General features: G+C 36.2%; 1 protein-coding gene across 2 annotated transcripts in view; it reads right to left on the bottom strand.

The window, feature by feature from the left end:
• Nucleotides 1-25030, bottom strand: part of TMEM67 (transmembrane protein 67) — a 35191-nt gene extending 10161 nt beyond the window's left edge. Inside the window, exons 1-20 of one of the 2 annotated variants that reach the window (XM_081951934.1) lie at nt 24583-25030; nt 22162-22250; nt 21959-22052; nt 21135-21234; nt 20763-20832; nt 20060-20134; nt 19196-19258; nt 18125-18279; nt 17924-18032; nt 16770-16856; nt 14404-14469; nt 11952-12111; nt 11105-11228; nt 9914-10019; nt 8338-8394; nt 8143-8241; nt 5363-5461; nt 4924-5010; nt 3784-3883; nt 2731-2870 (exon numbers count right to left, since the gene is read on the bottom strand). In XM_081951934.1, coding sequence (XP_081808060.1) covers nt 2731-2870; nt 3784-3883; nt 4924-5010; nt 5363-5461; nt 8143-8241; nt 8338-8394; nt 9914-10019; nt 11105-11228; nt 11952-12111; nt 14404-14469; nt 16770-16856; nt 17924-18032; nt 18125-18279; nt 19196-19258; nt 20060-20134; nt 20763-20832; nt 21135-21234; nt 21959-22052; nt 22162-22250; nt 24583-24757 — 2055 coding nt within the window. In that variant the 5' untranslated portion in view covers nt 24758-25030. The remainder of the gene's footprint in view (nt 1-2730; nt 2871-3783; nt 3884-4923; nt 5011-5362; nt 5462-8142; nt 8242-8337; nt 8395-9913; nt 10020-11104; nt 11229-11951; nt 12112-14403; nt 14470-16769; nt 16857-17923; nt 18033-18124; nt 18280-19195; nt 19259-20059; nt 20135-20762; nt 20833-21134; nt 21235-21958; nt 22053-22161; nt 22251-24582) is intronic. The other variant, XM_081951933.1, reaches the window with a different exon arrangement.
• Nucleotides 25031-25535: the final 505 nt, after the last annotated feature.

The following is a 25535-nucleotide window of genomic DNA, read 5'->3' as shown; positions in this document are numbered from 1 at the left end:
GGGTCATGTGGTAACTCACATTATTTGCTTGGTACCTGTTTTTAATATTTGTTATGCCCCTTGGAATGAAGCCCAGATGAGTACCGTGGTATCAATTTAAAAATTATCAATTTACATTAGCAAAGATTTTCTAACGAATGAAAGCGAATGTACAGTACATGTCTCAGGAGAATGTTGCAGGATCCAATCTGGAGCGAATTCATCACAGCTCTGGCTTTAGGGTACAGGAAGACTTGCAATAATAAAGTACCGTTAAATGGTACTTGATTAGAGTAGTAAAGTCAGAAGATAATACTTATCAGTTGAAAAACCTATTCTTTAGCTTTGAAAGCATTTGTTATAATTCCTGTCCAAAGACAGCTAATATTTATTTTTTATTTTTTTGCTATGTTGATATCTAGCAAAAATTAAAACCAACAAATAATATTAGACTTGGAATTTTATAATTCACATGAATAACTGCATTCTTCAGTTGTTTGTTTCACTTTCTGCTTTATATATTTGAGTTGGCAGCTTGAATTTAAATCTGCAGGAGATGGCAGCTTGAATGTAAATTAAAGTTCTAGTCCTAGAGTGTATTATGAAGTAATATACTCATCTTTCTCTTAGTTACATGAATAAAACAAATTTGTTCTTATCTATGTCTTATATAAAAAAGTTTGCATCAGCTAACTTTTATTCTGCCAGAAAATCTATTTTCTTTTCATTGTATCTTGAACAGATTCAAGACCAGGAACACTAATATAAGGGTTTTGAATGAAAATAATATAAATTTTATGTCGTTCTCCCAGACACCGGATTACCTAATTTGACCTCCCTTGCCTGATTTATTCAATATTTGACACTGGCCAAACCATGAAGAAAATTACGCTAAAAAGGCCCCAGGATGCCCCTCCAGTCTTTCAAATATCCTCCGAGCCCCGGAATAGCTGTTGATTTTAGTAAGATAATGGAAGTAACAGAATGGAATTTGCATGTCTGACAAATAAGGACATTGATTCTTTTGCTATATTTAAAAAAAATGTCCAGAGAAAAAGCCATTAACCTGTCTGTCCTAGGAAATGAGGTAGTAATAAATCAATCATATTCCAATCCAAACAACATCTGCTCCTATTCAATGGGAGATTGTTCTTGCCTGTAGCCTGACTTCATTTATTATATTTTATTGTATTGTGGCCATTCAGTACGTGGCTATAAAAGTATACAAGAAGTTGATACAGCTTTTGTTTGTTGAATATTACTGCATAATAAAGGGAATTGTCAGGAAGCTATCATCCATGTTGGGTAGAATTAAATAGTAATTGAAAACAAAAGTTCAAACTTAGCAAAAGCATCAAAGAAGCTTTTCTATTATTAAGACTCAGCCAAAATGCACCCAAAGTATGTATGTCAACTCTTGAAAGCTGCTCCAGATGAATTCTTCCAATGGTTCTTGAATTATGATTGTAAATCTATAAATGTGGCCTGGATGAGTATATATAAATAGACACTACTAATGACTTTTGATGTTGAGTGTAAAAGAAAAAAATCCTAAATCTTAAATGACGGAATAATTGGCAACTCCAGTGCTCACATTTATCATATTAGGCTGCTCTTGATCATTCAACATTGTCTTTTCTTTAGAATTATCACTGACAATATGGAGTTAATCTATGGCAATCAAACTAAAAAAAAACATGCTTATCAACAATCATTACACTAACAAGTAGGAAAGAAAATGAAAAACAGATTATCTTCTTTTGTATGATACTTTAGGAGCACTGGTGGCGCAGTGGTTGAATGAAGTATTGCAGACAAACTACTGCCCACAACCTGGAGTTTGATCCTTACAGGGCTGAAGACTCGGTCTTCCATCCTTCCCAGGTTGGTAAAATGAGGACCAGATTCTTGGAGGTAATACGCTGACATTGTAAACCACCCAGAGTGCTATAAAGTGCTATGACGCAGTATATAAGTCTAAAGGGCTATTGCTATTTCTTAAATTATGACGTGAGATGGTGGTTTTGATTTTCCAAATTTTCCAAAAAAGTATAAAAATGGCCCTCAAACATCAAGCAAGAAAGAACATAAACATGGGAATTCCTACTGTGGTAAGAAACTATTCTGTACTTCTCCTTGTCTACTTCTCTTTATCCTAAAGAAGCTAAACCATCTTCCAGTGCATCAAGCAGACAAAAACAACCAATTTGCACAAGAAGGAAACTTTCTCCATCTGTTTCTCTTCTTCCTGAACCAGAAATCCTTTTTCTTCTTACAAATAAAGTTATCTTCATCCTATTTTCATGAGTTGTTGTATCTGCAAATCTCTTTAATTTCTTTGCTGTAACAAGACACCTTCATTTTCATTTTTGCTGTATGCCCTTCCACACTATGTACCATTAATATGAACTTCTCAAAATTGTGTTTTCTGTTTCCTTTGACTTTACCCTTGTCTTTCATTTATAAAACTGAGAATTACGTTCCCAATAGACTGTCAGTGACTATTTGATTGTTTAGTATGCAACTGGCTTCATATATACTTAGTGTTACTGCTTTGATTATTATGTATGCAGTAATTTCATTGTTGGATGTCCAGATTGCATAAGTCAGTTTAAGGATGTTCAAAACTGGTATTTTAGGAGGCCCAGCTTGTGACAACTACTATATTATAAATGTGATTTTTTTTTTCATTACTCAATTTTCATGACCCAATTATGTCTTGGAACATTGAAAAAAAAAATTAAATGTCACCTCTAAAAAGAAGAGAACAGCAAGCACTTGGAAGAGAGGATTTATTTTCCTAATGGTCTGAATTTCATTCCATTCATTGGCTATGAAGTATGTTCTCCATATGCTGACTGGTGCAGAAACACTTCTTATGCCATTTTCTCCTATGGAGAAGAAACATATGTTAAAGATTTTATTTTGGCCTCAATGACATAAACACCACTAGTTTAATTACATTAGATTATGTAAATAGATTATATAAAATTAATAACAAAACATACCATAGATGTTTAATGAAATTAAATAACCTCATGCATTTTTGTTCCTCCCCGGGTCTCTTTTATATAATCCAGTATGTAAATGTTAAAGATTTGGCAGGGGGGTGGGTTTGTGTGGGAGGTGGGGGAGGGTTAGGGTGGAGGGTGGGGCAATATATATATATGAATAAATTAGAAGATGGGATTAATGAAACATTGTTAGGCTAGGAGAAATTTATATTAAGAGTTATAGATGTTAAATTAGCTTAGAAAATGATCAATGTGTTATTATTAATTTAAGAGAAATTTATATAGTGTTTGTTGGGAGGGGAGGGGTTATGAGTAATCTATTTTAAGATGGGGGGAGGGGAGGGGGTAAAGTGTTTGGTATAATATTTGAATGTGAATTTTTGCGGGGGGGTTGGGGGGGTATAGCATTTGTATGAGATTTATATTGTGTGGAGGGGGGGGTGAAAACGGGGAAAATCTGTTTGTACAAAACTCTTTTAATAATAAAAAAAAAAACCTCCAGTGTTGGAGCATTCACAAAAAAAAAAAAAAAAAAAGATTTGGGTAAGCACTCATTAGTTATCCAAAAACGGTGTAATAGATTTTACATGTTAACCTTATGGACAGTACCACAACATGAAAAGAATGTGTACAGTTACTTCATATATAATACGAGAATGAAGATATAGATGTTACATACGTGTGTACAAAGTAAAGCTCTTCTATATATAAGCATAGAATGCTTAGGATGAGATTTGCACCATTTCTGAAATCAGCAAGTTAATCAACCAACCAAAGAAACATTTTATACCTTCTACTGCCTTAAGAACTTTTCCTTTTGGACGCTCCCAATCAATGAAAAAGATATCTGTTGTAAGTTGGGAAATAAGTAGATGCAAAAAGTGCAGTGCCTAAAAATCATTAAGATGAAATTAAAAAAAAACCCTTAAAATTATTATCTTGGAAAAGAAGACAATTCTAGAAAAGCAACCATAACACTGCCACCCATCAAATAATAATAAGAAAACTCAAGTCTAATACCTCTGCCTCCTATTGCCATCAACAGAAATTGCATGTTTTACATGATGGATGACTTGGAAATTCCCTATGCAATCCCAATCAGATCGGAGAATTGCAAAATGCATGAATTAGAAGGGAGTTTGTAGGTCATCTTTTCCAAGCCTTCCAAAAAATCATCCCTGATTGGCTAGTGGTGCAGCTCCATTTGAAAGCTTCTAATAAACAGAAGTCCAGTACCGTTTTGGACAAACTATTTCATTTAGCAGCTTTTTCCAGTGGGAAATTCCCAGCAATAACACAATTCCTAGTGTATTTATTCAGGTGTACGTTTCACTGAATTTAAACTGCAATTCTAAAGAATACAAATTTTAAATTCTTGTAAAAAGCTATCTGGGTTTCCCCCCCCCACCTATAAATGCTGAATTATATATACCGTAGAATCTTTATGCTTCACTGATGTATGCCTATGTACTATACTTTCAAATACTTATAGGTTGATTAAAAAACCCAAGATATTTCAAACAGAAAAAGCTTATGCTTTTGTTTTTAAGGATATGGGGAGAAAGGCATGTTCTTTTTCAGTTACCACTATGACGGAATTCAGGTTTATTCTAAAGTTTTCTTCATGCATGTATTATGTCTGATTTAGGGCAGGTCCAAAAGCAATTTCATGTCCCCACTGAAAATTAGAAAGTCAACATGACTGACTTTTCAACTAGACTTAAAAAATACATTTAGCAAGAATCAGTTATCAGGTCTTACTTTGAATTTTAACCTAGTGAACACTGATAAGAAAATAGTATTCCAAAAAAGAAGCTACTATCAAGCTCCCCCACCCCCTTCAGACAATAAGGAATGCAAACTGTTTCCAAACTACACTGATAAATTGTAGCACTTTATATTTTTGGAAATCAAAAGGGCATATATTTACCTTCAGAAAAAAAGCACATCCAACGTAAGAAATGAACTTATCTTCTTGGCTTGGCTGAGGTAGTAAAACAGAGACAAACTGCTGTGCCTGAAGAGCAACAAACTCTGTTATTCCAAACAGGACATAATACAATTACACTTGTTTAATCAGACTAGGTTGTATATTACTTACACAATAGCAAAATACTGCAAATAGCAATACTTGAAGTTGAAAGCAAAATAGGGTAGGTACCAACTAGATCTATTTTTTTTTCAAGTGCACTTAGAGAAGAGAAACTAATGAAAAAGCATCAAAGCAAAAAAAAAGCATTTAACATGCAGAACTTGCCTGAATTGTCTGATTAAAAAAGGCAAAAGAGAAAGTAGAACATATAAATATTCAGATGTTTTATAATTATACAGAACTGTTTATTTGTTTACAAAAAAGGGGAAAAACTTACTTTAAAAAATATAAGCCAATAAATCCCTGTTCCCACTGTGATGATGAAGAAAACATTTGCAAGGTCTCCGGCATAGAAAAGCAGAAACTTCATAACTGTCTTAAAATATAAAAATATGTTTTTGTAAGTTGCAGTGACTGGAGTGACTTCCCCCCCCCCAAAGGAAATGATCAGAAAAGCGACTTCAAAACAGCTGCACTACTGTGTTTCCCCGAAATTCGACATGTCCTCATAATACAGGCATGCCACATTTTTCTGGTGGGCAAAAATATAAGCCCCCCCCCTGCATATGGTGAGCGCCGCTCACCAACCTAGCAGTAACCCGAAGGTGCCAAGCCGCAGGAACCTGAAGGGAGGCAAAGGTGATCGTGTTGCTTGGCGCCTTCGGGATACCACTAGGTTGATGAGCAGCGCCATGCCCAGCTGAAGAGGGGGATTGCCGGGCAGCTGCTCTCTTGTGAGTGGGCTCCCAAAGAGCCCGGCACAGCCTCAGGGCTGTGTTGCGCTGTCGCAGCAGCACAACACAACAGCCATGAAGCGACCACGTTCATGAGCAGCCACCCGGCAATCCCCCTCTTCAGCTGGAAACGGCGCTGCTCATCAACCTAGTGGTATCCCGAAGGCGCCAAGCAACACGATCACTGACCTAGGGGTATCGCCAAGCCACGTGAGTGCCTGTTTGCCACAGCCCGGCTCCTGCGGCTTGGCGCCTTCCAAATGTCAGTGAATGGTGCTCTGCACAGCTGGAGAAGGGGGTTGCATGAGCGGCTGTTCTGCTCTCGCTCACCCACCTCCCAATGCATGGCCCAACTCTCATTATGGAGCCAGGGCACCTCTGTCGCCATCCCAGCCTGGCTTTTTCCGCGGCTTCCAACCCGAGTCTTTCGGCAGTGGCCACTCTGGGCGCACGGTCTATAGTTGTACGCTCTGCAGGCAGCTGGCCCACAACCATAGAGCGTGCACCCAGAGCGGCCACTGCCGAAAGACTCGGGTTGAAAGCCGCGGAAAAAGCCAGGCGGGGATGGTGGCGGCGGCAGAGGTGCCCTGACTCCGTAATGAGAGCTGGGCCATGCATCGTGAGGCTGGGAGGCGGGTGAGCGAGAGCGGAACAGCTCGCACAACCCTCCTCTCCAGCCATGCAGAGCACCATTCACTGACATTTGGAAGGCACCAAACTGCGGGAGCCGGGCAGCTGCGAACAGGTGCTCACACAGCTTGGTGATACCCCTAGATCAGTGAATGGCGCTGTGCCCGGCTGCAAAGGGGGTTTGCCGTGTGGCTGCTTGTGAGCGTGGTCGCTTCATGGCTGTTGTGTTGCGCTGCTGCGACAGCGCAACACAGCCAATCGCCCCTGAGGCTGTGCCTGGCTCTTTGGGAGCCCGCTCGCAAGAGAGCAGCCACCCGGCAACTCCAAAACAATAAACCCTTCCCCTATAATAAAGCCCAAGCCATATTTTGTAGGTAAAAAGAAAATAAGAACCTGTCGTATATTCGGGGAAACACGGTACATATCAAGAGACTTGACATGCAGAGGCTTCACATGCAAGAAAAGTTCAGATTTTGCAGAAATGGATAAATTAATTTCTTTGATTAGAGAAAAGACATTATCTACTTTTATTACTGACTGGAAGCCTCTTATAAAATATTTGTATAATAATAAAAACTCATTTTCTGTCACTGATTGCATTCCCTATCATCAACTAAAGTGAACTGAAGAACTTTCTTGAATGGGAAGCGAAACCTCTTCAAAGAAAAACAAGACAGTTCAGTTGCCTCTTGAAAAAGCACCTTTGGGACAACTATGACCTGGATGATGAGAATCTCCATAGACAATAAGGGAAAAAATGAACTTATGATTTATAGTTTTGATAATTAGATAGAATAGATTATAGAAAGTATTATGATGTAACTTTAGAGAGATGTCAAAATATATTTGTACTTAATTGTTAGGCTATGAAAAGGATCAGCTGCCACTTTTTCATATTTTTTTCCTTTCTTTTCTATTTGTCTTTAACTTTTTCCTTTTCTTGCAACATTTTGCTTTCTCGTTTCTCCTTTTAATGTCTATTAGTTTGCATTAGCTTTTAGGTTCTTATTTAAAAGTTTTAATAAAAATTATACTTGGACAAATATGTAGGGGCTTCACAGCTGATTTTTTTGAAAGAATCTATAGGAGAGATAACAATCCAGCACCCAAATGTGGAAGTATATTTAGGAAATAGTTTTCTATATTTCTTAAATTCAAATAAGCCAACATAAGACATGGATATAATACTGTGCTGCTCTTACTGTATTAAATACCACCATGTCATTAACAGTGGGTTGAAAGAATGCAGGAATAAGGCCACACTGCCACAAAGACTAGATATATTCTTTGTTAAAATGAGAATTAGAATTCCAGGTTATTTGGAAATAATCCTTGTTATGTAGAACGTAGAGGGCTCTTTCCATTCAGAGGTGAATAAGAACCCTTCTGCTGTTTTTCATGAAATTTACTATTGCACATACATGCTAGGATTGCAGTTTTATATACAAACTGTATTGACCTTGGAGTTTCCAGTTTGATGCTGGTAATGCAGTGCTTATATTCCTTAAAGTTGTAATCCTGGCATAAATGTGCATCCTAAAATATAATTAAAGTGAATAGGATTTATTTTTATTAAATGTGATCATAACATCAGTGTGATGTAGTACTAAAGTGTTATGTTTAACCAGGTCAGCTTTATGTTGCAGGAAAACTAAATAATACTAGATAAACTAAGGCATCCAACTGTCCATACCTGTAAATCAATCATGGGGCTTCCTATACGCCTTTTCCAGCCAGCAGTCTTGAGAAGGGACCATAGAACTGCCAGGCCGCCAAGAACACCTAGTGCTATCTGCAGGAACAAGTAAGCAAATCATATGGTTTTGCTTATGGAAATGAGCAGACAAGTTTCAAAGAGATTAATATTTGGTGGGAAGAGAATGCTTACATCCGTGTGAATGAGCGCCTCCGACTGGTTCATTTCATAGTCGACTGAGAAGGAAACCTAAGCAGTGAAATTGTTAGAATGTTAAGAGAATAATTTCACAAATTAAATCACCTGTACTTGATCACCACCATCCACATAACATTAAGTTATGGATCATAAAATATAATTACTTTCAATAAAATGTACATCATTGACTTCTCATTGATTTGCTAAGCTAGTCTTCAGATTTTGGCACAAGAACATCATAACACCACAGACAAAGTTGATGGTTTCAGAAAAATAGTGGCTACAATATAGAAATTTGAGCCAGTCATTGGCAAGAAATATTCCAAACAGCCTGGCTTTATAAGCAAAACTGGTACTGAGAGATTGTTTAAAAAAAGAATACATAATAGAATGAAGGAAATGCTAACTCAGTGGCTCTTGGGAATGGAAAATTGAGGCACAAAATATCACCATCACAGACTATTTGGCATGCTTTTCTTATATGTGACCCAGAGTCACATTTGTGAGATGGACGGCTAAATATTAAGCATAATTATGGGAGAAATAAGAGACTAAGAATTTAATCAATGTTTAAATGAATGGGTATTTTGTGAGGATGCACCAGTCTGTAATTATTCATTTTAATGGCCATTCAGTAAACCGGATTAAACAGATAAGAACTTTGTTCTCTATTTTAAGCTCTGACTTAAAAATATGTAAAATGCTTTTTTCGGTTAATTTGTAAACCCTTATAATGATCAGTTTCCAGTTTATTAAGTTAGTGGAATTATTTATTCAGTAAGATCTATCTTGGTTATGCCTGGCTAAGCTATTGTTAAAATTAGGTGAGAGGCAGGGAAGAGCATTTTATTGTTGTTAGTTGCGAAGTCGTGTCCAACCCATCGCAACCCCATGGACAATGTTCCTCCAGGCCTTCCTGTCCTCTACCATCCTCTGGAGTCCATTTAAGCCTATGCCTACTGCTTCGGTGACTCCATCCAGCCACCTCATTCTCTGTCGTCTCCTTCTTTTTTTGCCCTCAATCTTTTCCAGCATTATGCTCTTCTCCAGTGAGTCCTTCCTTCTCATTAGTATTTGAGTTTCATCTTCAAGATCTGGCCTTCTAAAGAGCAGGGTTGATCTCCTCTAGGACTGACTGGTTTGATTGCCTTGCAGTCCAAGGGACTCGCAGGAGTCTTCTCCAGCACCATAGTTCAAAGGCCTCAATTATTTCGCGCTCAGCCTTTCTTATGGTCCAACCTCCACAGCCATACATTGCAACTGGAAAAACCATAACCTTGACTATACACATTTTTGTTGGCAGGGCGATGTCTCTGCTTTTTAGTATGCTGTCTATATTTGCCATAACTTTCCTCCCCAGAAGCAAGCGTCTTTTAATTTTTTGGCTGTGGTCCCCATCTGTGATGATCTTGGAGCCCAGGAAAATAAAATCTGTCACTACCTCCATTTCTTCCCCATCTTTTTGCCAGGAATTGAGAAGGCCGGATGACATGATCTTAGTTTTCTTAATGTTGAGTTTCAAGCCAACTTTTTCACTCTCTCAAGATGGTAAGGAAGAGCATTACTTTACCATTATATTTTCAGCATTAGGATTCTGTATGAGAACATCACTGTAGGCAATTGTTATCAGAGGTGGATAGATGGCTCCCCTTTGAGTGTTCCGCACTAGACGAATGCTGCAAAAAGAAATGCAATGGAGTGTTAGCTAGAAAATCGCAATTGGCACCATTGGAAGTAAGGTAACAACTGTGCAATGTTAATCTCTTTACAGACTGTTCTGTTTTGTTTACACTTACTTTCTTTTTCACTATATGTAATGTGCCTAGCATCTCTTTTTCTAAACAATCTCATCATTATTTTTAACTCCCAGAACTTTTGTTACAGAACTATGCTTAAATATTCTTATTCACTATAATAAAAGGTATTATTATTATTACTGTTAATGGAAGGTAGGCAAAGGCAGAGACTGGGAAGAAAAGGTGACATGGGGTATAGATCACAGAAGAGGGCAGAAGAAAGGAATGTAGTGCATTGGTTGTGTCCTACAAATTTGGCAAAACCTCTCTAAATTTTGTCTTGGATTAAATTCAGAAGAACTGAAATATTCTGTTTCTGGGTTAGCAAAACTGCAATCTACTTGGCCAAACTTTCTGGCCATGGTGTTTTTGGGGTTAAAAGAAACATATTTCTGTTTGTATACATTCTTCTACAAAGTACAGATTATAAAATTAAGACGATACATTGGTCCCATGTCTTATCAACAGCACTTACTTTTATCAATGATTGATGGCTATAGTGTAGCAAGTCAAATATGAAATTAGCTTTGCTTTGCAGTCCAAATATGAATCATAGCATTTTTAAAGCTACTTATCATTTCACTGTTTAAGGTAGCAAGTTCCCTCTTCAAGAGTAAAATTCGCCATAATGATTTCCTGAAATTTTCATTTAGGCTCATATTGTATGTATAGGTAACATATTTGTTAGAATTGAGGATGTTATTGTCAGCATGTGATGGAACATTTTTAATCTATGATCACACTTTATGTAGAAAAAGCAGGATAAATTCCAATGAATTCAACAGAGCTCCCATTTGAACAGATATGTGGGGGTTTTGATGGTTGGAGGGCAATGGGCCATCTTATTTTTGTGCAGTTTTTTTTTTCCTCACAGCAAACTAGTATGTTGGATCAAAGAAAATTCAAAATTGAATTTGGAAATTTACAACTGGGCAGCAACCTATTCAAACTTTATATAGCCTTACCTTATTGCTATTTTACTGGCAATTCGGATTACTTTTGGCTGGCTTTCTAAGTCACTTTCTCGGCCACTTAAGGTATCCACCAATAATATACGCCGTGTCAAAAACCAGTTATTCACATTACTGCCTTTGAAAAACATGCAAAATTACAACTTTAGACAAAAAAACGTTTAAATAATTACTGAAAGAGAAGGAAAAATAAGGAAACTTGCATTATTTATCACTAATATAGAACAATGATAACAATTATATAAATCATGTTGAATAATTTTTAGTTGTTCCACATTATTAAATATATTTTAATATGTTTACTTTTAAAACTAAAATAACAACTGAAATTAGTTCAGGAGCACATGTATACTACTTTTCCTTCTCCCCTAGCATTGCTGCCCTAAGATTGCATTTATGATTCTGATTTTAATTAACCATAGTTAAATTTATGTCCAAACCCAGATAAACTGTGGCTGGCCTTATAGTTTACTGAAAGCAACTCAATTTCAAACAGTCATTTACAAACTAGCTTTTTCAATAACTTTGTTAAATTAATCATGGCGTAAGTATAAAGCTTCAGTTAACTGAAAACTGAATTACCACTTTTATCCTCCTATTGAGAGATCTGCCTGAAAAGAGAAGGAATAGGGAGATTTAAGCCTCATTCTTGTTCACAATACCAAATTAGGGCTTTGTGTTTAATTCAAATGAGGCCATTGTGTACGAATGAGGTTTAGAGTGCCGAGTTACTGATAAATAGTAGAAATAATTTTGAACAACAAGACAATGAAATCATACATTTATTACACCTACTTTTTATCTATTGAATCACTGCGATAAATCAACAGAATATTCTTACCTTGGTTCACAAATATTTCATTATACTTAAGATTCACATTTAACACTGGCACAGCCCAAAGGTATTGCTGTCCATCTTCTTCATCATGATATTTGAGGAATATATCATAGAACACTGGTTCAGCATAATCCTTTAAAATTTTGGCAACTGAAATTGTACACTATCAAAAGAGCAAATGAATGTGCAATGTGTTTTTTTCTACTAACATCCGACAACTCAAAAATGGAAAACATTTTAAGGAAAAAGCTTTCCCCTTAAAACATGTACCATATTATTTTGAAGCAAACAGAATGACAGAACAAAGAGATAATACAAACGACTTCAAAAGTCTATATACAACTACAAAGTGCCCAGGCAGAGTTTGTTGGGCACATTGAGTAGGACATGAGAGTAACAGCTTCCCTTTCATTATTTCTAGTACTTGGCAATTTAGAAGCAATCTGTGTCCAAAAGTTATTGAGAACTTTATTCTCAATCAATTGGGCTTATTTTGATAAGATGGACTCAATTACCAAGAGCCATCTTGCATTCCGCAGCCTGACTCCCTGTAGAAAGAAGTCCCCTTTTCTGCCTATTTTGAAACTTCCTCCAATGACCTTAAATACATACCAATGTTATGAGAAAGAGAGAAAAGGCAGACTTTTTACTTAGAGTTCAGGGCCTTAATTATGTCCCTCATGTTTTTCCAGTAAATGAAGAATGGCCAAGCTGTGTAACTTTTCCGTATGGGAAAATTCAGGGTGTACAGTCAATTTGCTAACAAGGTGCTTTTCTGTCATAAACAGTGGATAGATGACAACAGCCTCACCCTCTTTACACTCACAATATCACCCTGTTTCCCCCAAAATAAGACACGGTCTTATTTTCTTTTCACACATAAAGCACTTGGCCTTATTTTTGGGGAGGTCATATTATTTTTGAGGTACAGGAGGCGGCAAGCGTGGTCACCTCATGGCTGCTGCTGTGTTGCAATATTTTTGGGGGAGGGCTTATTTTCGGTGGAGGGATTATTTTAGCGCATGTGCTCAATAGACCGATTGGGCTTATTATCCGGGGAGGTCTTATTTTCGGGGAAACAGGGCACATTTGATCAAAGTTTTTTTTTTTCTATCGTCAGAGAATATTTATAGCTTGGGGTTGAAATGATGGTGAGCTTGGTTGTTTTCTTGCAGATGTTTTATTATCATGCACTGAAGATGTTACCTAGTCTGGGTATTGAAACATCTGCAAGAAAACAACCAAGCTCCGAGAGCACTAAGGACACCTTATTTTTGTAATCAAGGAACCCTTGATAATTTGCAAAACTTCAACAAAGGGGTTCCCCCAAGTCTCCTTCAACCTACTCTTGGGAAGATTTATCCATTGGGAAAGGTAGTCTTTGTTTCTGCACTGTTTCTAATGCTACAGTAATGCTACTGAGATACTGCAAATACAACTGTTCATAGCAATTCAGGTATGATTTATATAATAGCATTATGATACATTTTTATGTTTAATGCTCCATCTAATGAGCTGTAGAACAGAATCATTAACATTTTCACTGAGTTAAATATCTTAAATATTTAAAAATGTGATAGTTAAAAAAAATTAGTAGGTTTAGAATAGTGATGTTCCTGTTTCGGTATGTTAAGCATTTCAGTATTTCATAGTTAAGTAAAATATGAAGAAAAATAAAACAAAGAAAAGGAGAAAGGCATAGAATAATACAATTGCATACATAGCAGGGTAATGTTAACATGTCTATATTAATACTTTTTTTTTTAAAAAAAGAATGTTGTTATTTGTGTTGGGTAAGTTTTACACTGACATGAGGATTAAAGTAAAAATTCAAAATAAATTTAATATGATTGCAATGAATATTAATAATTTTAAAAATAGAAAAAATGTCTATAAGGAAAAGCATTCAAGCAGCTACCATCTTTTATTCTCCTCCCTCTTTTTTTCTCTAAGTATTACTTCAGTATCTTTATACTATGCTTTATACTTCCACAATCATTACTTATTTCTGTTTAAGATAATTTTAATTTTAAAAAATCAACAGGACAACCCTCAAATTTAACACTGAATGAATTGCTGATGGTATTTTTGAGTGCACTTTCAGGTAGTACTGATTTTTCATGCCTTGCGGATTCTAAAAAGCCCTTTTATTCTAATATATTTGGAATTCAGGCATGGCTTAAAAAACGAATAACACCACCAAATTCTGAACTGCAAAATATGCAGTATATTACCGCTTCTTAGTTAAAATTATGTGATCTCCAAATGTAAACTACCAGACTATTTTCAATTGTGTTAATAGTGTGACAATCCAGAAAGATCTTATTTCCGTCAGTCCATGTGAGAGCATGGAATTTTACATAAAAACAGCACAACAATTGGATATTATTTTCTTCTCTAGCCTTAATTAATGTCTATGTTATGAATCTTGAAAACAAAATAAAACTATGCTTACCTTTTGTTGGTAGGTTGTTCCAAACTTATAAGCAGCGTTCAGCCTAATTAATGTGTCTGGACAAAGCTGTTTTTTTAAAAGAAAATATTTAGCATTCTTCATTATAATATGCTCAGGTTTTTAAACAAATGTTACATTTATTCCTTTTTTTAAAAAACGTAGAGGAGTTATGCTTACATGAAGACAAAATGCAGTCCTTATCACTTTGGATTTTTAATTGATATGAAGCACTACTGGTAATCTTTGATTTATGACCATAATTGAGCCTGTGACAAGTCATGATAGCAATCAACAGGATCATCATGGGACTGCTCCCAATTTTATGACCTTTTTTTCCAATGGCCGTTAAAGAGATACCGGATTGCAAAGCGAACAGATTATTTGCTATGGGGATTTTTTTTGCTGGAAACTGGAAATAAACAAGCAAACCTTAAATGTAGGCCGGTTGCCAAGCTCCCAAATGCAGTTACATGATTGAATGTGTGTGGCTGTCAGAACTGTGTGTTTGGGTCATAACTACCTTTTGTGGGGTTCACCGTAAACTTGAATGGCCGTTAAGCTTGTAAATTGAGCACTAATTGCACCACGGATATCAAAGCAATGGGTGGAAGCAATGGGTGGAAACTAATCAAGGAGAGAAGCAACTTAGTACTGAGGAGAAATTTCCTGACAGTTAGAACAATTAATCAGTGGAACAGCTTGCCTCCAGAAGTTGTGAATGCCCCAATACTGGAAGTCTTTAAGAAGATGTTGGATAGCCATTTGTCTGGAACGGTATAGGGTTTCCTGTCTAGGCAGGGGGTTGGACTAGAAGACCTCCAAGGTCCCTTCCAACTCTGATATTTTATTGTATTGATTCCAAAGCTTCTTGAGAGTGTTTCTGGAACAGGACTGGACTGTTTGTACAAATGTGAATACAGGATGGAGGATAGAAGTATCTGGTAGCGTCCTTAGATTGCACTTCTTTTTCCAGCCCAACCTACAAGTTGCCTTGTATATAGGGATGTAAAATAGGATAATAACTTACAAGTAATTGAGATAAATAAACATTAATAGTGTCCTTGATTAAATTAGTGGACCCCAGGTTTAGGTTTCTTTATACATGGAAATCACTTTCTAGTAAAATTGATAATATGTCCATAAGTTCTGATGTCCTTTTTTTTTATCAAGCGTAATTAATGTTAAAGAATGAGACCATGGATAATTAGGTCCAACTAAGTCTGGAATGGTATAGGGTTCCCTGCCTAGGCAGGGGATTGGACTAGAAGACCTCCAAGGTCCCTTCCAACTCTACTATTGTATAAAGTTATCTTTATTGTAAAATTTCATTAACAGTTTGAAGGAATTTTTCTTTTCCTCTCCTTTTTCCTCTCTGGAAAATTACGAAGGATCCCTTCTGAATTGCTTCCTATGCCATGCACCTTCTGAGTTCTGGGATACCTTTTACATGATTCTTACATGATTCGTGTACACTCTGCAGCTCTTCCTCTTGTCTCCCAAGGTCATTTCCACATACCATTATAGGTAATCCTCAATTTAAAACCATTTGTTTAATGACTGTTTAACCTTATGACAGTGCTGAAAAAAAGTGACTTATGACCGGTTCTCACACCTCTTACCATAACAGCATTCCTGTAGTCATGCTAGAAAATTCGAGGAAATTCAAGGAGAATTCGAGTGAAAATTCAAGGATTGGCAACAGGTATATATTTAGGATGGTTTTAGCACCCTGGGGTCACGGACCATTTGCAGCCTTCTCAGGGGGCTGCTAACAAGCAAAGCCAATGGGGAAAGCCAAATTCACTTAACAATAATGTGTTTGGTTTAATGACCACAGCAAAAAAAATCATAAAATCAGATGCAACTTGCTTAATGACAACTGAGTGACAGATGTTCTGGTCCCATTTGTAGTCATAGGTTGAGAACTACCTGTACAGTTTCCTACCAATGATTTCAGAAAGCTACACACACTTCATATTTTGAGTCTATGCTGATGGGACTCAAAATGCAAACATGTGGATTCATAATTAGAAATGTAGCAATAATGTCATTGTCTCCATGGAACTACTTCTGGGACTAGAATAGACTAAAACCGATTCTTCCCCAACCTACTTCTTGGACATCCCTCTATCTGCTTGGGAAGACTCGTGAACTCTCAGAAATATGCAGGCGTGGTGATGGGAGAAGGAAAGCAAACGGAAGTTCACTTACGTAACATTACATCTAGCCTTGTTTAAATTCATTCAAGGCCTTTTTTTTTTAACCATGACAAATTCGTTCTACTAGATTTCAATAGAAAGGTTTGACTAAATCTGATCCGATATTCCTAACTCAAATTAATACAAGGTGATGTGCTTTTCCCTTACCTGTAAAAGACCATCTTCTAAATGTTGCCATTTCAGAAAATTTCCCATTGCATCGTATGAAGCTGCAATAAAATTTAATTTTACATCCTGTAAAAAAAAAAGGTGCTTTCAAGATGTAGATTATTGCATTTTAGGCACATCCTTTACACAAGATCAAAAAGAAAATCAGAATGTTATTAATATTTCATGTTATGATTTACAACTGTATAAGAAAAGCTATCATAAGAATTAAGTACTAAATATAAATCCCTACCACTCCACTTACTTACCATATGGAAACATTATCATGGAGAGGCAAACGTTACTCCCTTATTCTAAAAATATGAAAAGGAGTAATGGCCATAATTTTAATATAAAGAAGTGTCACAACTTACCAACGTAGACCTGCAGCTATAAGATAGAACTCTCCCAGCAAAATAGATAACATGGGGATATATTAACTTTTAGATCTTAATTAAATGCATGATTATTCATATTGTATAATGTGCATATATATTATTATCAATTAATGTGTGCCTATCATATGTACGCTTGAAAATTCTTCCTCTTCCCTAAAATGTTTCCAAGAAAAAAAGTCTAAATTCAACAATAAAACTTATAAACATCTGTGAAGTAAATGATATTAGTATATGTAAAATTAAATCCTAATAAATATGCTGTTTTGACCCAGCATAGGTTCTTATTTCTCCTTCAAATAATGAATACCTGAAAATAAAAATATCTAGGTCATTTCAACTTATATGAAGAGCTCCAATATAACTGTAAAAAACTGTAAAAAAAAATTTTATGTTCTATTTTTAAGGTGCATATTCAAAAGTAGTCTATACCAGCGGCCCGCAACCTTTTGGGCACCAGGGACTGGTTCCGTGTAGAGAGGTTTTCCCTTGGACTGGAGGGGGGCATGGTTTTGTGTGTTGCCTGCATCATGTGGATGGGGTTCATTTGTGCAGCCTGATTTCTGGCATGCCGTAGACCGGTGCCGGTCCACAAACCAGGGACTGGAAACCACTGGTTTATACTACAATAAATGACATATCATCAAGAAATGAACTGATACATTAAAGTAGTCCCCTTGATTAAATTAAGCATTACAAAACGACATCAGAGACAAGTCTACATTGAGAAAAAAAGAGTTTTTACTGCAGGGAACCTACCTCATCTTTTTCTTTAAAAGTGAAGCTAGTAGGAAACTCTGTTCCATCAAGAACCTGGGATGCTAAGCCTGGTTGGTCCCCATAGAATAGCCATGGAAGAGACTCTCTCCTGCAAACAATTATTCAGTGTTTACTGCAACCTACCTGTGACAAAAGCATATAGAGTACAATTCAAAGGGATGACTGACAAAGACAACCTACCAAAATGATATTGAATGAACAGTACCAAGTCCAACCGTGTTTGCAAACACATATTGAAACAAACCACATGCATCAGGAGTGGCAGAGCTCAAACTGTTCATGTTCATTACACACATATTTCCCAAGGCTTGGCAAGATGTAAGATTGGAATATAACTGAAAGAAAATAAGCCAACAATTATGAATAGAGTGTAAATTATATAAAAGGTTTAAAAAGAAAGTAACATTTTCTTCTGTGAATTAAAGAAAACAAATGGGCTGTTTTATAACATTATGTTCCATACAGTTAGTCCCTGACTTACAATCCAACCGATAACAGAATTTCTGTCGCTAAGCAATGTGGCTGTAAAGCAATGTGACTGCATTGTTATTGATGGCAATCCCTGTCATCCCAGTTGCTGCAATTGGCCATGTCACCTCAGGGTGCTGAAACCATCAACTGAATTCAGTGGTTGTTAGGTGAGTTTCTCACAACCGTCAGTGGGGAAGCTAGCGGAAAGTTCCAGGTGGCTTGTAATTAAGTTAGCATGCAGGTAAGAGGTTGCTACAGGGTAGGGTAGGGTAGAAGGGGCTGCATGTCAATGGAAGAGAGATGTGAAGAGATTTGGAGAGGGTGAACAAGAGGTGCCACAAGGTTTGGGGGTGTGCATGAGGGTGCAAGGCAGGCATGGAGGGTACAGAGGATGTGTGAGTGGCCAGCACAATGTGAGCTCAAGGGCTCTGAGGGAGGGTGCATGGGTGAAGGTGACTTAGCTCAGCAACTTGTGCCCATTCCTGCTGGCTTCCCCACTGACATTCTGGGGAAACTGGCATGGAAAGTTGCAAATGGCTATCATAAGATTACAGGGCATTGTAACTGGTCCTAAGTGTGAGCCTCTTGTAAAGGGCTCAGATTGTGATCACATGATCACAGGGATGCTGGGATGTGACATTTCACTTAAGGACTGCGTTGATTAGAGATGGAAATTCTGGTCCCAACTGCTACTATAACTTAAGAACTGTATAAAGTATACATGGATTAGAAATACTTACCAATAATTTTGTTCAAAGAGAAAATTAATTTAATACATACCCAGCAAGCAGCTGCTGATGCTTGAAGATGTGTATAAAACCATTCTGATCTTAATGTGATGCCCTAGAAATGGAATAGTTCAAATTGTTACAGGTTTGTTGTTGTTTTAACTATTTAGTCATGTCCGACTCTTGGTGACTGTATAGGCCATTGCTCCCCTGATGCCCTGTCAAGAGCAGCTTCTTTCAGTTGTTGGCTGTTCATCTTTGTATCAGTTTTACATGCTGATCAAGCCAGCATATTCTTTGTGTGCCCTTTCTTCTTGTTCCGCTAACCATTCCTAGCATCACTGACTTCTCTAATGAATTTGCATGCATGTTAAAGGTATCTTACTATAATTCTACAAACATCTGCTCATGAGTCAGTTCCAGATATAAGCAAAAGATTACACTCTCGTGACTTTTTCCTTCAAAGAATCAGCAACACTTGATGGTCACCAAAATTAAATTTAATAGTGCTTTTCAAATACCTGGAAGCCCAACAAGACTTTGGATACAGATTTATAAAGACAAATTCTGAATGAACATCATAGGAATTTACAGTATCGGGTTTCTTACATAAGAAAATTCATTAGTAAAATCAAATCTATTGGTGGATTTTCATTCCCTAGATGCATTCAAATGGAGGTTGGAAAGATATCTGACACTGATGTTTTGACAAAGATTTCTGCACTAAATTGGATTACATGGTCAAGTAGCTTCTTTTGACTTTTGTGACTGTCGTTCATATTAAACTTAGCTTTTTTAATATGCTGCGGGTAAAAATAATGTATTTATGCAATTGTAGGAGCTTAAAATCGACAATTCTTTTATGTCCTGACTCCAATGCTTTTGTAAATTGTATAAAAATGTGACTATAACTTACTAGTTTTCCAAATCGAACAGTTGTAATTCCCTTTGGAGGGAAATTTCCGGTGTTTGTGAAACATAAACCTCCTGTCTGAAATTGAAAATAAATAAATCTTGTCATGAACATATATATTTTAAAGGTAGAGGTCTTATCCTAGAGAAGCCCTTCTAAAAATAAGAACGTTTCTTTTACATTGAAGATCCAATAATAGATGCAGCTCAGACAGACAGCCGCTTGAATTTCAGTAATTCACCATTTATATGAGTGTCCTATCCTATCTCCCATTCAAAGCAGCATGAGGAAGGAGTTTTGGAGGAGATGCATGTCTCACTTTAGTGAACATTCCACTGATATCTAAATTTAGTACAGCAGCCTAATTCAGATTTAGGCATGCAAAACCTAACTCCCATCCCTTCCACCACAGTCCTGCCAAAACTCCAACAAATTGGGAGTGTCATATACTCCATATGGGGGGAAGCTGCAGTAGAGTTGCTGCAATACAAATGGGCTGGACCTGAAAGATAAATGGTTCCTCCACATGATTCTGGGAGAAGCGGTGAAAAATAAACGAATGCAGCTTATGTGAACAAGCCTCAATATTCAATACAATGAACTATGATTACTTATTAAATGTATACCCCTCTTTGGTTCCCATTGAACATTGAAACAAGAACATTGAAAGCAGCTGTTTTTATTATCTGCTGTTTGTTATACTTACTAAAATGTTTGGCTCAGAACAGCTACATGACTTGTTAATACTGATGAATGTTGGTTGACATCTTTTGCACCTACAAAAAATGAAATGTGGAGAATGTACATAGAGTTTAACATTACATCATCTTAAATAAAGGTTATAATGGTTCTTGGGTTAATAAGCAACATGAATATACAGTATCTCCCAGTATCATGGCAAAGCTATGTACTGCACTAGACTTAAATCAATGTTGAAAAGTCAGCCTGCAAATAGGGTTGAATTTACATTTGGCAAACATCAGTTTTATTTCAATTTTGCAAATTTAATGAGAATAAATAAGAAAAGCCAATGTTGTTTCCTAATTCAATATACATCTTATGTAAATAATATACTTACATGTTATTTAATACATTTGCAATTGAAAACGACTCTTCCTTTCCATCACACTGAACACATAATGCAGCTTTCAGTAGTGAACCATTAATATTTCTTTCCACTTAAAAAAGTACAAGAATATTAGTAATAATATTACTATAGATAACATATTATACTTAAATATAATGGGTAATGTATGAATACAATGTATGTTTAAAATGTATTTTTAAAATTTTTGAAAAATAGCAAATCCAGAAAATGCAGTTGATATACGACTCCCAATTTGGAGATGTCAGTCATGATCTTTCCAGGAATTACCCTGAATAATGAAAAATTAACTTTGTGCAAATATGGAAGTGAAAGAGAAAAATGATATCATAATCTAACTTGCTGCAAGAGTATAAATTCAGAGGAAGAACATATTTTCAGAGAACAGATTTTATTTTCAATTTGGGAAAATAAGAGCTTAGAAAAAGATCCTGAAAACCATTCAGTCAAAGACACTGACAGCTTGTGTAACACAGCAGGTTTGCTTTGCTGTAAAACTATCAGTGATTTCCAAATGAGATGTTTTATTTTAGCAAAGAAGAAAATAGTCATAAAAAATTACATTCAGTTATTATTTGGAATAGTGGATCTGAAAAAAACATGCATGGTTTTATTTTTAAAATCCAAATTGGAAATATATAATTATATCCCTTTTGTTCTTGGAATAAATAAAACTTCACAATTTTTCATCTGTTCACTGAACTAAAATGTTAAAATGTACCTCACATATATCTTTCTACATAAATTTGCTGGAAAAATAAACAAATAATCATAAAATAACTTTATAAAATTCTTACCTAGAATCTCATTATTAGCGCATATACATTTTCCTTCTATAGTTAAGCCACTAGGACAAATAATGCAGTCCCATCCGTCTTGAGTAACTCCATTCTACATAAAAGATTAAACTTATTTAAAACTCACTTTAAAGCTTGTAACGTAGGAAAAACAAAATTATTCTACCTACTTTTTCTAACAAAAATATTTAGGTTGATTTTACCATGGTTTCTGGACATTTTTCACACATAATAGATATTCCATCTTTATCAAAAACTTTTTTGAATCCTGGAAGACAATCACATGATGTACCTGAAAAATACACAATATCTTGTTGTGTTAACTGCTTCAAATTAAAATATTTGCTTTAATAAGGATATGACTGAAAGAGATCTCTTAAATTTCTCTATGTTGCCTTCAAAGGTTTTTAAGGAACCTTACAACAGTTATGCTGGATTTTCTGGTTAACAATGTATTCTGGAAAAATATGAGCAAAAATTATGATGATAGCTTACTAGTATTCCAGGCCAATAAGATATGTCAATTACACGTAGTCCTTGACTCACATTTAGTGACTGTTTAAAGTTACAACAGCAATGAAAAAATTGACTTATGACCATTTTTCACATCTATGATCGTTGTAGTATCCCCCTGGTCATGTGATCAAAAATTGGATGCTTGGCAATTGGTTCATATTTATAATGGTTGCAGTGCCCCAGGGTCATATGATAAGCTTTTGCGATCCTTCTAACAAGCAAAGTCAATGCGGAAGCCACTTAACAACCGTGTTATCACTTAACAACTGCAATGATTCACTTAACAACTGACAAGAAATGTCGTAAAATGGGACAAAACACAGTTGCTAAGCAACTTAATTGTTTGGCTCAGTTGTGGTCATAGGTTGAGGATTATCTGCATTTGAAAGACTCTCTAAAAGTCTTTCTCTGTCCAATGCACCCTTTTTTATGTTTATTATTTCTGTTTTCATTGGTTTTAAATATTTTATGTTCATTGCTCAGAGAAGCAATTAAGAGGTGGATGACTATATAAATTAAAGAAATAAATAGCAATCATTTTTCTAAAGTAATCTTCATTTTTCCTGATAGCATATTGGTTTGACAGTAAGTATTCTATAGCAGGTTCCAATACAAGAGTCAAACCTGAAAAAAGAAGCAATCCCAAAAATTCAGAGAGAACTGAAAGTGTCAGATTTTGAAATGTTCTTAACTACTAGTGGGAATCCATTGATATTGAGATGAATCAATAGATGAAAAGGGGATAAAGTTTCTTCCCTTCTACCCAGATGCCACATTTATTTCCCATAGAAGGAATCTACAGTTTAATAGCAATTGGGAGAAGTTGCTTTCCTTTTTCTTCCAAATATAATGCTCAAGATTAATGGAGGATAGGACTTAAATGTAAGAATGTGTGAATGCAAATATATACATGTAATGTTTCCACCCACCCATCTGCAATCTCCAGAGTTAAATAAAGTTACCCGGCCACTATCCAGAAAGTGAGTCAAGATGGTTCTAAATAGATAATGAAACTTTCACTTAGTTCTCATTCTTCTTTGTGTATTACCACAATTTCAGACTCTGAATGGCATAATAGTTGGCATTTGCTCAATAACCCCAGCATTTAGTATTTCTCTGTCTGGACAGAGAATGACTGTACAATCACAATCATTCCATGGACATATGGAAACGTATGACTAGTTTTTTCTTCTTCTTCCCAATTACTTGTATAAGGATTATTCTCTATATTATTCATGTTGTCTTGTATTTTCTGTTACCAGTAGAGGCTAAACCAATTTTGTTGTATATATGATGTACAATGACAATAAAGGTGGTTGTTGTTGTTATTATTATTTACTTTATTCATTAAACATGAAACTCAGTCAACTGAACATTCAAAAAAGTATCACAAATACCATTGACTGGTGCTAATGGTTGATACAGGTTGCTGCCACCGTCCTAGGTATCAACCAGGTACTTTCTTAAGATGTACAATGCTCCAAGTAGCACAGTGTTTTGCACTTCTACTGGTGTTGTTGCAGGAAGCTGCAATTTCTTGATGTGTTTTATAAAATTCTTGGACATGGTACCAAGTGCCCTGATGACAATGGGTATCACTGTTTTATAAATAACAATCATCATCATCATCATCATCATCATCATCATCATCATCATCATCATCACAAAAGATCTTGCTCCAGCAAAATATATGGCACCTGTTGACTGCTTCTATTTATTCACGCACCCTCAGCATGAAACAAGAACTGGAGAATTAGGCTTGATGTTCCTATTATGGGGGGGGGTGGGTGGGTTGTCCTTTTATTAAGAAACAAATCATTTGCTTGTTAATATACACATTTTGAAGCAATTTCACCATCTTGCTTACTGGAGGTGATCCAATGACAAGGAGCAGCATCTTCCTGATCTGCCCATTAATTACACAATGACCAAAAGATACTAGGTGATCAAGCACCACTATTAGTCATCTGCTCTTTCGGGGAAATAAATGTACACGCAATTCTACATTCACTTGTGTTCAAGAAGGTCCACTGAATTCAATGCAATTTCTGAACGAACCTTTTAAAAAGCTCCACCCTCCATCAGGCTGAACCTTCAGGTAGACTCACCCTGAGCGCTTTGCTTCTGGAACTCCCCACAAGGTTTGCAGTCTAAGCTGGCGATGTCGAAGTACTGGGCCCCAGTGCAGCTCTGTGGGTCGCGCAAGGGGAGAAAGAAGCCGCGTCCCGCGCTCAACGGGAGCATCACCAGGATCGCGCTCAGCCACCACCGCAGCGTCGCCATGGCTACTCAAGCTTCGAGCCCACCTACCCCATCGAGAACTCCCCGGTTAGAAAGGCGGGTTTGAAACTACAACTACGGAGCGGCAAGAGGGTTAAAAACAAAGAATCGCAGGAGTACACTTTCCCAGTCTCTATTATCCCGTAAAAGTATCGAGTGGTCCTGCGGCTCATTCAACGAAAGGTGGATGAGGTTCAATTTTAAATGGAATCTTTGCAATTGAAGATTACATTTCAATCATTTGATAAGTGAATAGCAGCCCATGAAAGCAGTCATAATCTGCACTTCTCCCCCCATGTTATTTTTGTTGAATTAAAACAAAATACTGCATTAAAAAAACACTAATTGAGAGTGGAGTGAGTAGATCATTTTATTACATTATGAGATCTCAAATAAAAAAATCCATTGTCAACATCACTTATACAGATGATGGTAAGTATTAGGATATCATTGTTATGATTAAATGGATTTTATTAAATTTAGCTTTCATTTTCACAGCTTTTTTGGTGTAATGATTTTTGAACAGTAAGTTTTAAATACTTTATGTAAGGCATTATATGTACTTATTAAGTACTTTGCAGTGTTTTACAGTAACACATTTTGCAGGGAATGATTTTGAATCTATTTCTTAGGCTGCTGCAACCGGCAAAATCAACACAAGCGATTTGTTAAAACACATACTTTAAAAAATGTATTTTAAAAATTATAAAAGAGCTTATTGTAATATTATAAATAAATTTTAATATAGTTATTTTCTAACAGCTGGAAAAAATAACTGCAC

Source organism: Natrix helvetica, assembly GCF_964273705.1.
Source record: "Natrix helvetica genome assembly, chromosome: 4".
NCBI classification, from domain to species: Eukaryota; Metazoa; Chordata; class Lepidosauria; order Squamata; family Natricidae; genus Natrix; species Natrix helvetica.
Note: the sequence above shows the minus strand (reverse complement) of the source record. Positions and strands in the feature narration are given on the sequence as shown.